The sequence below is a fragment of the Lemur catta genome, chromosome 1 (genome assembly GCF_020740605.2).
Source record: "Lemur catta isolate mLemCat1 chromosome 1, mLemCat1.pri, whole genome shotgun sequence".
In the NCBI taxonomy this organism is placed as follows: domain Eukaryota; kingdom Metazoa; phylum Chordata; class Mammalia; order Primates; family Lemuridae; genus Lemur; species Lemur catta.
In genome coordinates, this window is record NC_059128.1 from 69,963,560 (window position 1) to 69,976,906 (window position 13,347).

The window sequence follows — 13,347 nt, forward strand, 5'->3', positions numbered from 1 at the left end:
CTTTGGATAAATATAGTCATTAGGAGGAATAGTTTAGACATAATATCAGCTGAATCCCCCCTTTGGCTATGTATGGCTTGTCTACACATGGGTCATTAATGCACAGTTGTCTCATTTGGGCTTTGGAGGGCTCTTTAGCAAAAATATGGGTCTATCAATCCCCTTTAAAATCTAATCTATGTAGGTCTCTGTTGCCCGGGCTAGAGTGCCATGGCGTCAGCTTAGCTGACAGCAACCTCAAACTCCTGGGCTCAAGCAATCCTTCTGCCTCAGCCTCCCGAGTAGCTGGGACTACAGGCATGCGCCACCATGCCCAGCTAATTTTTCCTATATATTTTTAGTTGTCCAGATAATTTCTTTCTATTTTTAGTAGAGACAGGGTCTCGCTCTTGTTCAGGCTGGTTTCGAACTCCTAACCTTGAGCGATCCTCCCGCCTCGATCTCCCAGAATGCTAGCATTACAGGCATGAGCCACCATGCCTGGCCTTACTCGTACTTCTTAAGTGGCTCAATAGACTTTATTTCCTTGTTCTTAGGGGTCAAACACAAAAACCAGATAACCACTTATGACTTTAACAGCCTAATATCTGAAATCTTAAAACATTCAAGGTGTTATCTTTCCTTGCACTAAAATGCTTCACAAATGCTTAACCTCTAAATGAGAATAATCTCAATTTAGTCTCTATTATTTCATTATTATTTCAAGCCAACAGATTTTTAATATTTGATCTCACTCTCACAATTGATCACTTATTAGTTGCTAACTTCAGGAATTAATATAGCTTTAATTGCCAAAAATTTTGCGGAGAGAAAAATAGAAGAAAGAGAACCTGGGGGTGCTTTGGCTTTTAACGCTGGAACTCCTGGCACAGCCTGTGTCTGAGACAACCTTGGTGGTCTAGCAATATTGTATAGGAGTCTTCTAGTTGGACAATAAACGACATTTGTGGATTTGTCCGTGACCTCTCTTCTTCATGCACTGGCAGTCTCCGGTGTCATCATTAATTAGTCTTCAGGTCTCCCGTTTGTCTGCTAGAAAACATCTCAGATAAGCCAAGTTAATTAATTGGAGCGGGCAAGCTGCCTGGCCACCGGAACGCGCGACTGTGCAGGGACAGTCAGAGGGCAGCTCTCTCCTTTGATCGTGTGGAGAAGTTTAATTCTAACAGGCCACGTGGGAGTCCCAGCCCATGGGGGTGCAGAGAGGACCTCTGAGCACAGCGGTGGAGCTGCTCTCATTTGTACTGGTTTCAGTTTCTAATTTCAAAACCGTGAGGTTCAGAGGCCTAGGGGAATTGTTGTACATTTTGCTTCATCTTTCCCCAGGAGTTTGCCTACATTCTTCAGTGAATTCTCACAATGGGTGGTGGAACTTCGGCAAGGGAATGAAAATCATTATCCCTATGTTCTAAACAGGAGATTTGCACTATGGCGTATTTCCATAAATATCGTGCCTAGCATCTGTAGTGAATAATCCCCAGCCATGACTCTCTTGCTGTGCTGACTTTGACATGTTTCCCAACCAATTTTAATAAATCATAAAAATAACAAATAATATTTATGAGCCTGCTTGCTAGTGCCAGGCATTCTGCAAACCACTATTCGTGCATTATCCCAGTTAATTCTCATGTCGTGCCTATGGGAGTGGGGAGCGTTTGCGGATGAGAAAAACAAGCTGCAGCCCACCTGAGCCCAGGTGGGTCTCCATCCAAGCACTTTACCACCCCATGATATGGCCTCATAAAATTTGAGCCATTTGATAGTACCCCATGGGCTTTGACACCACAACCAGGACAAAGGGAGAGCTGCAGTGATCAACCCTGTTAATTCAGGCAAAAGTAGAAGTTTTGCTTTTGTAATTGGGGAAACAAGCTTTGCCTTTAACTTTGCTTTCATTAGGGAGAAATGCCCTTGAAGGAATTACTGTCATAGCTTCAATTATATCCTATTACAAAATTGTAGGCATGTCTCATGTTATTTGTGTTCATAAAAATAATTCTATATAAATGAAATTGTTAGAATTTGAATATAATAGAGGGTGAATTAAAGAATTTAAAGGACTCTTCCAGTTTATTAATATATCTTGAGAAATTCTAGCTCTCCTTTATATATGGCCACATGTGTTCTCAGAACCGTAGCTGGATATCATCAGAAAAGTTTATGTGGACATGAAAGTTCCTTGAGAAATGCTGATTCTTTGCAGCAGATGTCTTTCAAAGTGTATCTGATCAATGCTCTGCTCTTGGCCTACCCTCAGAACTTACCCAGTCAGAATAATCACCTTTGCTTCCTTGCTTATGCCTCGTGGGGTAAAGTCGCGGACGTTTCTAGGGGTCTTTAAAATATACTAAGCCCTTTCAGGTCAGCTTGGGACACCACACAGTGCTTGAGGAGTACAGAGACTCTGAACTTGTGGCACAACTCTCCCAGGAAGGGAGGAGGAAGGGAAGAGACAAGCAGGTCACACTGCATCCCTGGAAAGCTTACTCTGAGTCGGGGTCAACATTGCTAATTTTATTTAGACTTTGCCACCCATAAGAATCTAGTTAAGCTGAGGAAATCTGATGTTTTGGCCAGATGCGTGGAGCTCTCTAGAGAAGTTTGCGGACAAGTAAATGAAACCTGCATGATAACTTTTCAGGGATTAATATCAGCACATGAATAAATATAATTAAAAGTAAAACATAAACACTATACAGAAGGTACAAGAGATGTTTAAAGAATGCAAAAATTTTGGATTGGAAAAAGCTTTATGGTGATGGTGGCATCTCAGAGAAACTTTTTTGGATGAACAGGACTGTCAAACGTAGTGGAAAGTATGCACGGGGTGAGAGTAGAGCAGAGAACCCCTGTGAGTGAAGGGACAGAACTTGGGACATTGGTTGATATAATTAGGAAACACTGAATAATTTTGATTTGGTTGCTCAAATACATGTGGGAAATAGATCTGAAAGGAGCCATAAAAGGAAAGGCCTTAAATCCCAGTCCCTGGAGTTTGAATTTAATTGAATTAGCAATGAAACTCGTACATAGTTTTATCTCTTTTGTAGCTTTCCCCTTTGTTTTCAGTGGATGATCTTGCCTTGTAATTTATAGAGACCAGAGAAAACTTAAGCTTCCAAGTTAACTCTTGATCTCTTTCCCCCTTAAAAAACAAAAAAAACCAAGGTACCTTCCCCGCAATTCCCCATCTCAGTAAATGGCACATCCACCACCCATTGTTCAACCCTACACTGGATGCATCAGCAAGACCTATTTGTTTCACCTCTAGAACATACTCCAGATCTATCTTCTTTCTCTCTCTCCTCGGACATCACTCTAGCCCAAACAAAGCACCTCTATTTGAGGAAGAGAATAGTGGTGGGAGGAACCTACTTACTCTTTGGCCACAGGTCCATCTACTGGGAAAGAAGTAATGGGAAATCTGGTAACAGTAGAGAAGTTATAAAGTAGATATTATAGAGAGGACGAATCAGCTTACAAAGAAAGGTAAAAATGTGATGAAAAAAGGGATGTTTTGAACTGATGGTTTGGCTGGTTTTAAGGAATTTGTTTCCCATTTGTCTTGAGGTAGGATTTGTATTTCTTCAATAAGGTCGGTCATTAAAAGAATTAGTCTTTGCATCCCAATGGACAGTATTTCCTAGAAAGCATTAGAATGGTTGGTTGTCAGAAGCACTAATAGCAGATATTCTAGATAAGCTCCATTAAAAACTTTTAGAAAGTATTAATATCAATTTCAATAGCCAGAGTGTGAATTTAGATACTCCTACCCTGTACTCTAGCATCCTTGTCTTATTACGAGAAACCCTGGATACCTCTGAGAAAGTAGGGTGTTCTGACCTTGACTCAGAAAATGACAAAGGGTTCCCTCAAGTCATGCTTTTACCTTCAGCACAGTCTTACAGTCTCCCAGAGTTATCTAGGGTTTTAGCAATCTGGTTGGCAATGTTGCAAATGAAACATGTCAGATAACTAATTTCAGAGGGCATTTGAGTGGCCTCTTTTGCATTTTCTGTGTTCAATGCCGACATGCTTGTTGCTTTGCCTGTAGTAAAGGCTCTGGGATGCTATTTTCTTTATGCCTAATTACTGGAAAGGAATTTCCCAGTGTAAATAAAGGCCCTCTTCCTGACCCTCTTCTTCCAAAATGCCTTACCTTTATATTTGTAAATTCCTCCAAGATCTGTAGTATCTGTTTCTCTATTTTTTTAACCAGGTGGCATGATTTCTTTATGGTGAAAATTCTAATGCCTTTGTCTAGTCTCTTGGTCAAGGATATATCAGTAAGTTCTGGCCAGGGTCAACAGACAAAAGGGATCATGATTCAGCTCTACTTTTGGAGAAATGAATCCTTTCTTTCCCCCGTGCATTTCTGCAACTGGCACAAACATAGAAACCTTGGGCAGATGCCTCTTGCATGGGTTAACTGCCTTTTGTGATGTTGAACTATGGTTTATTGTGATTTCCATGCAGCCAACTCAGAACTATCCAATTCAAGGCAATTTGATTGTCAAAAAAGCAATCTATTACAAATTCCAGATATTCTTTCTGAAGTGAATCACATAAAATTATTTCACATGTGTTAGCAGAGAACTAATACAAAGAGTAGGTGAAGGGGAAGCATGCAAAGCAGACGCAGTCCTCCCTAACCCAGGCTTATCTTGTGCTGGGATGTGTATATCACCCCAAGGAATCACCAGTGTGGCAGTCTCAGACAACTCGGAGGCCTGGAAATTTCTGGAAAATCTTTTTCAAGCTCTACTTTTGGAGTATGAATCTGAAGAGGGTCAGGGCCCTTAATTCCCTGGGACTGGTCCTCAAGTAGTTTTTGCCTCTTTTTATTTTGGGGAGATCAAAAGCCGAATACTTCACCTGTGCCAGGTCCGAGATTTTTCTGGATCTTTAGAGGGAGAATTGAAGGATTATACATTTCCCTGTTCCTGAAAAGAGGTATAGAATGAACTAATTATTTTTGTTGGTCTGTTTATTGTTTCAATTTTTCCTTTTTCCCCCTTGGAATTTGAATAAATACTGATTGACAAGGAGTCCGCACAATCGCTATCCTGATATCCAGGTGCATAGCACAGTGCATGGCCCATCACAGGAGCTCAGCAAACATGTGTTCTTGAGTAAATCTAATTCTAAATTTCTCTTCACAGTAAGTGAGAAACAGATGACAGTGGTGTGCAAGGAGTCCCCAAAGGAGTATCTCCAGCCTTTCAAGGACAAACTAGAGGAGTTCTTCCAGAAAGGTAAGAGGTCTTGTTGGTTACGTGTACACAATGCTGTGGAACATCCTTCGTTCCGTGACTCTTTCTCCAAGGCCCACAGCTTCGCATCCTGGCTGACCACGGGCAGCTTCAGTGACTTCGTTAGTCCATCCTCCCATGGTGGTTACATACTCCATGTAGGTAGAGTTGCCCTGCAGCTTTCATGTCACCTTGCAAGTCCATTTTAATATTTTAGATCCTTCAGTTTACTCCTGTTTTTGGAAACTTTTTGAGGACAAACCTTTTTGTCTCTTCGTGGAGCTCAAGGGAATCCGCAGGACATGCTCACTGACAAGTGGGTACGTGCAAGGCCCATGCGGTCGTGTGTTTCAGATTTGTGGTCAGCCTGGACAGGTGGACGGTGATTATCTTCCTGGTTGTATGAGTGTAGCAATTTGGAAACTTGTATTTTCCATTTCTTTTCAGATAGGAAAATTAGGGCCAAGTGAATGTCACACAGCTAATGACTTGGCACCCGTCAGCCCTTCGGGGTTAATAAATGGAAGTGATACACATGAGACCCAGTACTTGCTTAGAGATCTGAACAAGTTCTGTTCCTTCCCCCACAGTTTTGGCAAGAGTAGGGATAGGAAACTTTTGTTGATCAGGGTTAGTGAACATGAAAGTTTAATGCCTTTTAGATATTTCCTGTTATATTTCTCAAATTCAACTTAAGATGTAAAACAAAAATAAGGGTAGGTTGGAGGGAGGTTTTTTCTTTGCTAGAAAGCCAGAGGAAATGCATGCAGGAACCTTTGGGATATTCCAGCATGTTGTTTCTATTATTGAATAAGGCCACATGATACCACACCATCAACAAAAGACTGTTAAGCAGGGTGAATCTATAAAGTATGGCCAAACCACCTGGAGAATTGGCAGGGAAATTCTCAGTCTATGAGTCAGAGGAGCTCCATTCCAGCTGCTCCCTTGCAGCAGAGATCATTGCTTCCTTCTCCATGACAAGAGGTTGCTTGTATTGAAGCAGGAGAAGTCAGAGTTCTCTCTTGGACATTGCAGAACCTCATACATGATGGAAGAAATGCAGCCAGGCAAAGCACCATCTTGAGAGCAAACAATGATACCAATACTTACGTGCTATGTGGCTGTAATGGGTGGGTTTTATGTATGACTTACCAAAATAATTGCATTGCTTTATAATTATACCATGTAAATATAACCTAAGTGGCCTAAACAAAAGCATGAAATACTTTCCTTTGCTGACCCCCAATTAGTTAGTGTCTGCTTTTAACATAATGAAGAATTAACTTGAAGTGATACTAATGTGTACTTGGATTTCATTTTTATTTTTAATTGCCATTATTCCGTATCTGGAAAAGTCTGCAATGTGTATGTCAGGGTATTATCTGCCTTCATGCTGTAATGGCCTCAGAGTCCTTCCTCTTCAAAACAGCTAGCATCTTAAAGCACTTACATTGTGAATTTTATTCTTTTTGTTGAAAAGAGATAAATATGGGCGGATTTAGAACCTTAAGAATCTTCATTGGTACCTTGGAAAATGACTTTACAAATCACACTTTGGGGTTATGTGTTAACCTCTTCTCCATTAGGTCTCCCAAGAAAATTCTGGTCTATTCAGAGAAAAAGAATTGACTTGAGGCAAACTGGATCTTGTGTCAGGGAAGCATGGGTGTGGCCATAGTAAGCTGTTCTAAGAAAGTCCTAGAGCAGTGGTTCATTAGAATCACCTGGGGGAGATCTTTTTTAAAAATCTTGGCACCCGGCCAAACTGTAGACCCATCAGCAGCATCTCTGGAGGTGAAACCTGGCATCAGAATTTTTTTTTCTATCCAGTTGATTCCAATGGGAAACACAGATTGAGAACCACTGTTGTTGAGCTTAGTTCACCTTTTAATGTGTATTCAAAGATATTTATTCAGAGCCTGCTATACATTGGGCATTGTAATAGCACTGGGAATGCTAAGATGAATCATATACTCCATGACCTTCTCCCAAAGACTGTCTTATTGGGAAAAGATGTATAATTTAATATAGTCAGCTCTCAAAAATAATTTGAAGGAAACATTACCATTCTATTAAAAAATTTAAGAATATAACAATATATGATATTGTAAGAATCTTAAACATTACTAATATTATGTGGTGAAAAGTCTAGTGTTGAAATAGCCTATTACCATAATCTCATTATAACTGAGTTGCTCAAAAAACAGCCTAGAATTGTACCGTCCAATATGATAGACACTAGGCACACGTGGCTGTAAGCAACTGAAATGTGGCTAATCCAAATTGAGATGAGCTATAAGGATGAAACACTCACTGGATTTTGAACATGTGAAATACGTCATTTCTGATTTTTTATATTGATTAAATGGTAAAGTGATAATCTCTTAGATATATTAGGTAAAATAAATTAATATTAATTTATGAGTAAATTAATAATTATATTAATAAATATAGAAATATTAAATTATTTATTTCTTTCACTATTTAAGTGTAACTACTAGAAAATTTACAATTTTATTTGTGGTTCACTTTCTATTTCTATTGGAAAGTGCTAGTCTAGAGACATGCATACCTAGTCTGTAGGCCTTCCTCATCTCATTCCTTCACTCTCCTCTTCACATTGTCACTCTACCTGCTCAGCTTGAATACTGCATTATTGCAATGCAGTTTCACAAGCTAGCCCCCTGCCCACTTTTGCTCTAGGTCTGGCCCTTGTTTGGCCCTCAGGCAGGGCCACTTAACTGAATGAAGGAGGTAACATCATGCTACTTCATCAGGCTACACCTCTATGATTCCAAAATGTATGGTTAGGGTCTGTAGTTAAGAAATATGTTATAACCAATAGCAATATGATGTAGCTCAGTGTGTGGGGCTTTGACAAGTTGCAATATATACAAATATAATATCTGTTACTTAGCTACTATTTGGAGTTCGAAATAGTAGTCCCTTTTTTATATAGATATTTCACTAATTCATAAAAAATGTAGTATTTTCCACCCACCACAGATATGCATTATTCACCCTGGATAATCAAATATTTATGACAATTGTCATACAGTTTAAGTATAGCAATTTATCTAATATGCCATTCATTGTAATAAATACCATTATTACATGTGCTATTAAGAAAGAAAAATCGTTGCCAATTAAACCATGACATGCAAAGTATATGAGGTACCCCAATATCAGAGATGCCAAAATGTGAAAATTTGATCAATTTTGGAGTTGATATAATATGAGTCTATAGTTAGACATATAGAATCAAAGAGGAGGAGTTCCCAACACTTCCAGGTAAATCACATAAGACTTTTAGCAAAGGAGATATTTTTGTTCAAACTTTGAAAAAGAACAAATATGATGCTGGTGACAATGGTACCTAATATTTACTGAGTGATTCTACAGGCTATATACGGTGCAGAGCAAATCACCTTCTTACTTAGTCCTCATGACAACCCTCTGAATTGAGCACTGTTATCACCCTGTTGTATAGAAAAGGAGATTGAGGTTTAGGAATTCTCAGCAGACAAGCTACCAAGGGCATCCTAGGCAGAGGAAAACACTGCATATGTCAGAAGGATGAAAGACTTGATGTGTTTGGAGAATGACAAGAGACTTGGTGTGGCTAAATCACAGGGCATATGAGAACAGAAGACCAAAAAGATAAAAGTCACAATATAACTTGCTAAAGAATCTGAACTTTGTCATATAGGCAACAGATAATACTGAAAAGTAGTGTGTGCAGGAGGAGTGATATGATCGTATTGGGTTTGTTTGTTTTGTTTTGGTGTGTGGGGTTTTGAGGGGGGATCACTTTGCTTTTTGTTGTTATTAAGAAATATGTTATAATGAACAGCTATATAAAAAGATTTGGGCAGGGCACAGTGGCTCACACCGGTAATCCTAGCTACTCAGGAGACTTAGGCAGGAGGATTGCTTGAGCCCGGGAGTTCGAGGCTGCAGTGAGCTATGATGACACCACTGCACCTCAGCTGGGACAACAGAGTGAGACTTTGTCTCAAAAAAAAAAAAGTAGAAAGAAAGAAAGAAAGAAAAAGATCTGGACGATCTGTAAACTAGTAAAGAACTTGAGCAAAAGCAATGGCAATAAAAATAAGTAAAAAAGGAGGAACATACTGTAAATAGTAACAGGCTGTTTTAGGTGTTGCAAGACAAGATGATCAATTGGAAGTGCAAAATGAAACAGAGAAGAAGAGGATAACTCTCCTTTTTCGTGCTTGGATAACTGGCTGGATGCTGATGAGGAAGACTAGATTTGGGATGGAAGACAAGTAAACTTTGGACATTTTCACTTTGATGTACATGTGAGAGACATGGGGAGAGATATTGTACTCATGGGAGAGAGCTGGTTGAGACTTTAGAGGTAGCAGTTTAAGTCATAGGAATGAATAAGATAACAAGATAGCCCAAAGCAAGGGTATAGAATGAGAAGTTTCCTGAAGTATCAGAGTGTCTGAGCACAGGGTATCATGGAATAACCATAATTGAGAAAAGATGTTCGTATACTTCTATAGTACAGCTTATACAGAATATTTGGCAAGAAAGCTAATTTTCCATTAGGGGGTCTTATCACTCATAAAGTCTTAAGCAACTGCGTTCTTTATGCCTGAGAAGTCACATGCGTTGTGACTCAGGATTATTTTCACATAAGTTGCAATTCAGTTCTTCTAACAATCACGATGATTTAATTTTTCTTTTGTAAATCATATCCTGTTGCCACACTCCAGTGGAGATGATGTGTTTGTCCTTATGTCTTTTATCATTGTTCTGTTCTCAAAATGCCCTTAAATAGCATTATTTGACAAAACCATAGTACTTGTTCTTGGTGAATTTCATTTCCTGAGAATTCAAAGTGATTTTAATGGCACCACTTTTCAGTGTTGCAGTCTCCACGGTATGTAAGCCTTTTTTCTTACCTGTTTTTTTTTTTTTTTTTCCACAGTAGGCTCTTGTTGATTCCAGTTTACAGCTCAGTTCAGAGTAACCGTGTGCAGGCATTTTGTGAGCTCCTGCTTTCCCACCCTCACATCAAACATGGTCATAATGATATGGCCTTCAAAAATGTGATGCTCGCATTAAAAGTCCTCATAAACATGGCAGGGATCCTGTAATTGAAAGAAGGCGCAGAGCAACTGATTAGATCCCAGGTATGGATCTTGTAGGTGGTCTTTTCATGCTGTTAAATTGGTCATTTGTATTTATAGCTTTGGCAGGGAGGGCTGGAACCTACACTGGCTCTAACACCAGCGTTCTCCCACACTTGGCCTTATCTTATTCTCTGTTAATTTTACGTGGCACCCGTGAATGGAGCCAAATTCAAAATGAATCTGAATGAACCATTCTAGTCCTTGTTTATCAATGTGTCCTCTAAGGTTCTTTGACCAGGTGAGATTAGAGATATTCTTAATATCAAGAAAGTGTTTTCTAGTAAACTATATCTAGTAGATAAATTTACCAAGCTAAAAGCAAACAAAAGCAATAGCGCTGATTTCCCACATTGAATGCAAAAGGATTACATAAATAGCTGAATACTCCATGACAGTTGGGACAATGTCTGTCTAATCCTATACACTTTCTCATCCCAACATAATATAGGCTCCGCTTGGCCTATGAGAGGTGTTAATAATTATTTGTTGAATTGATGAACAAAGCATGAATTGTGTAAAGTGCCTAGGGGATTTATTTTTTTCCCTCCATGGGTTTTCTGTTTAAATCTTTTCAGAATTGGTAAATGATGCCAGAATCTGGAGAGATGCATTTTTGGTCTATAATACATTTCTGTGGTCAGGTCTCTTGGACATGGAAACATCTTTCTAGGTTGGGTGTATGCATATAATTCATTCTTAATAAATACTTAGGTCAGATTAGATTGACAAGAGCCATGATTAAACCTCTAAACTTCAGAATAAGAGCAGGTTACTAAGTGTTCTCTTTACTTCAACCCCCAGAAATGTAGAAACACAACTATCTGAATCACCATATTCAACCATTAAGGTTACAGCAATCAGGATAGGTCAATGATCTGGACAGGGTGCCCTGTAGGAGGAGATAATTCTTACATTCTTCACAGAGCATATTCCCCTCTGAAGTCAGTTTCTCTGCTTCTCCTTCCCCTTCTGTCTTTCCCCTCTCCCTCTTTCTTCTTCCCTCTGCCCAATTTGATGTCTTTAATTTACTCAATTTTCCTTTTTGGCCAGGCATCCAATAGGTTATCTTTTCAATCACTCTAGTTCTCTTTTTCTTTTCCTTTTAATCCAATGAAAATATTTGCAAAAAGAAGACAAATGTGTAAATTCTTAATTATTCTTGTGTATAATACTAATATATCTGAAAAGGATTGCACCCCCCCTCCAAAAGAAGAAAACTGCTGCCCAATCTCACTGTAATTTTAAAACTCTAAATAACACTAATAGCCCATTTCATGGCCAAATGTAATTTATTCTCAGCATGTGAAGATGATATGATACTGGGAGGTCTATTAATATAATTCATCACTGTTAATAGCTCTAAAGAGAAAAATCATATGAACATCTCTTAGCATTAGACGCTAAGAAAGGCATTGGACAAAATTCAACATCCATTCTTCATTTTTAAATCTCAATGAAACATTGTTTTGTTTCCTTAATATAATAAAAATCCATCACAGCCTTAAATTTGCAGCTAGTATTACAAAAGACCTATATACCTAAAATGTAAGAATTCCTAGATATTGTTGAAAGAACAACGTACAACAGAAAGAAAGGCAAATAATATAAACAGTGACAGAAACTACTCTTTATACATGTGAAAAGATGCCACTCTCAAAATAGAAATGTAAAATAAATTACATTGAAATTCTATTTTTCATCTATAAATTGGCAAAATTACAAAAGTTTGATAACAGTCTCTGATGGCAATGCGGTAGGATAAAAGTGTAAATTGTTAACAATCCATATGCAGGTGTGTTCCGTTAGTTGGTTGGTACCTAACAAAAATCTCTGAGGACAAATACGAACTAACATAGGGCTGATATTCAGCTGCCCCTCACCGTAATGGCCGTACAGGTTGTCTGTTCTGTTAGTTAATAGTCACGTTGTTGCTAAATATTTAAAATATTGCCCCTGAAGCAAATTAGACAGATTCATTCCTATAGTAGATAGAAAATGCACAGAGGAGATTCAGAGGTAATATGCAGACTTTTCATAAATTTTGATGTTTTAACCAATGTGTACCTTTCTAAAAAACTGAACAAATATTTTTTAAAAAACAAGTAACTTATCTATGGTACTTTGCACTTCAAATTTTTCTTGAAGACTCTGCTTCCCATTCAGTGCTTCCCCATTATTGTACCAGTTGGGGTCCCTTAGCCTCCTGAACCTAGCCCTTTGTGGAAAATATCCAAAGAATTCAGAACAGAATGCTCTCATTCAATCTCTTCACTTCTTTACTCTTTTCTTTGGGCGATGGACTGGACAACTTAGGAACTTTGAAGGCCCCTTATGCTGTCCTTCTCTTTTAAGTAGACAGCCAAGTCCATAGCTAGTACCTTGCTTCCTTTCCTGTGGTTCCCCTCCTCAATGCCTCTCTGCAATAGCTCCAGGCAACAGAGTCCTCCTAACCATGGGAAAATGAATGGAAATATTTCAAAGACATCAAGAGCTCAAAACAGTACAGCACATACACAGATCTGCTAGAGCCCCCCAGTTCTTCCCCCGGACTTGGATGGACTTCACTCATTCTGCTCAAGTTTCCATCACTCTCTTGTGATGTCTGAACCTGGAGTGGTCATGAGGAGGCCTCTACTATGTAGGGTGTTTTACCTCCTCGTCATCTTTTCTTGTTACCATAGTCCTGTTCTTTGTTTCATTTAGGCCCTCTTAGCTCTTCATTATGTAAGTGCTTCAATGTATATGTTTATGAACATACCAGGGTGGGAGAGTAAGGATCTGTATCTTGAATTACCCTAACACAGACCATTCTTTAAACCTAACCACAGTGTAGGACCAGATATCATCATTTATATCTCAAGACCATTGCCAGTATCTGACCTCTTCTGTGGGTATTTTCATTTTAAGCCTTACCACTGATTTTTGAA

At 38.9% G+C, this 13,347-nt stretch overlaps 1 protein-coding gene across 2 annotated transcripts in view; it reads left to right on the forward strand.

Moving 5' to 3' along the window:
* The window catches only part of FMN1 (formin 1), a 342,614-nt gene that overhangs the window by 256,673 nt on the left and 72,594 nt on the right, over positions 1 to 13,347 (forward strand). For both annotated transcript variants that reach the window (XM_045527700.1, XM_045527703.1), the window contains one exon: positions 5,163 to 5,255. In XM_045527700.1, coding sequence (XP_045383656.1) covers positions 5,163 to 5,255 — 93 coding nt within the window. The remainder of the gene's footprint in view (positions 1 to 5,162; positions 5,256 to 13,347) is intronic.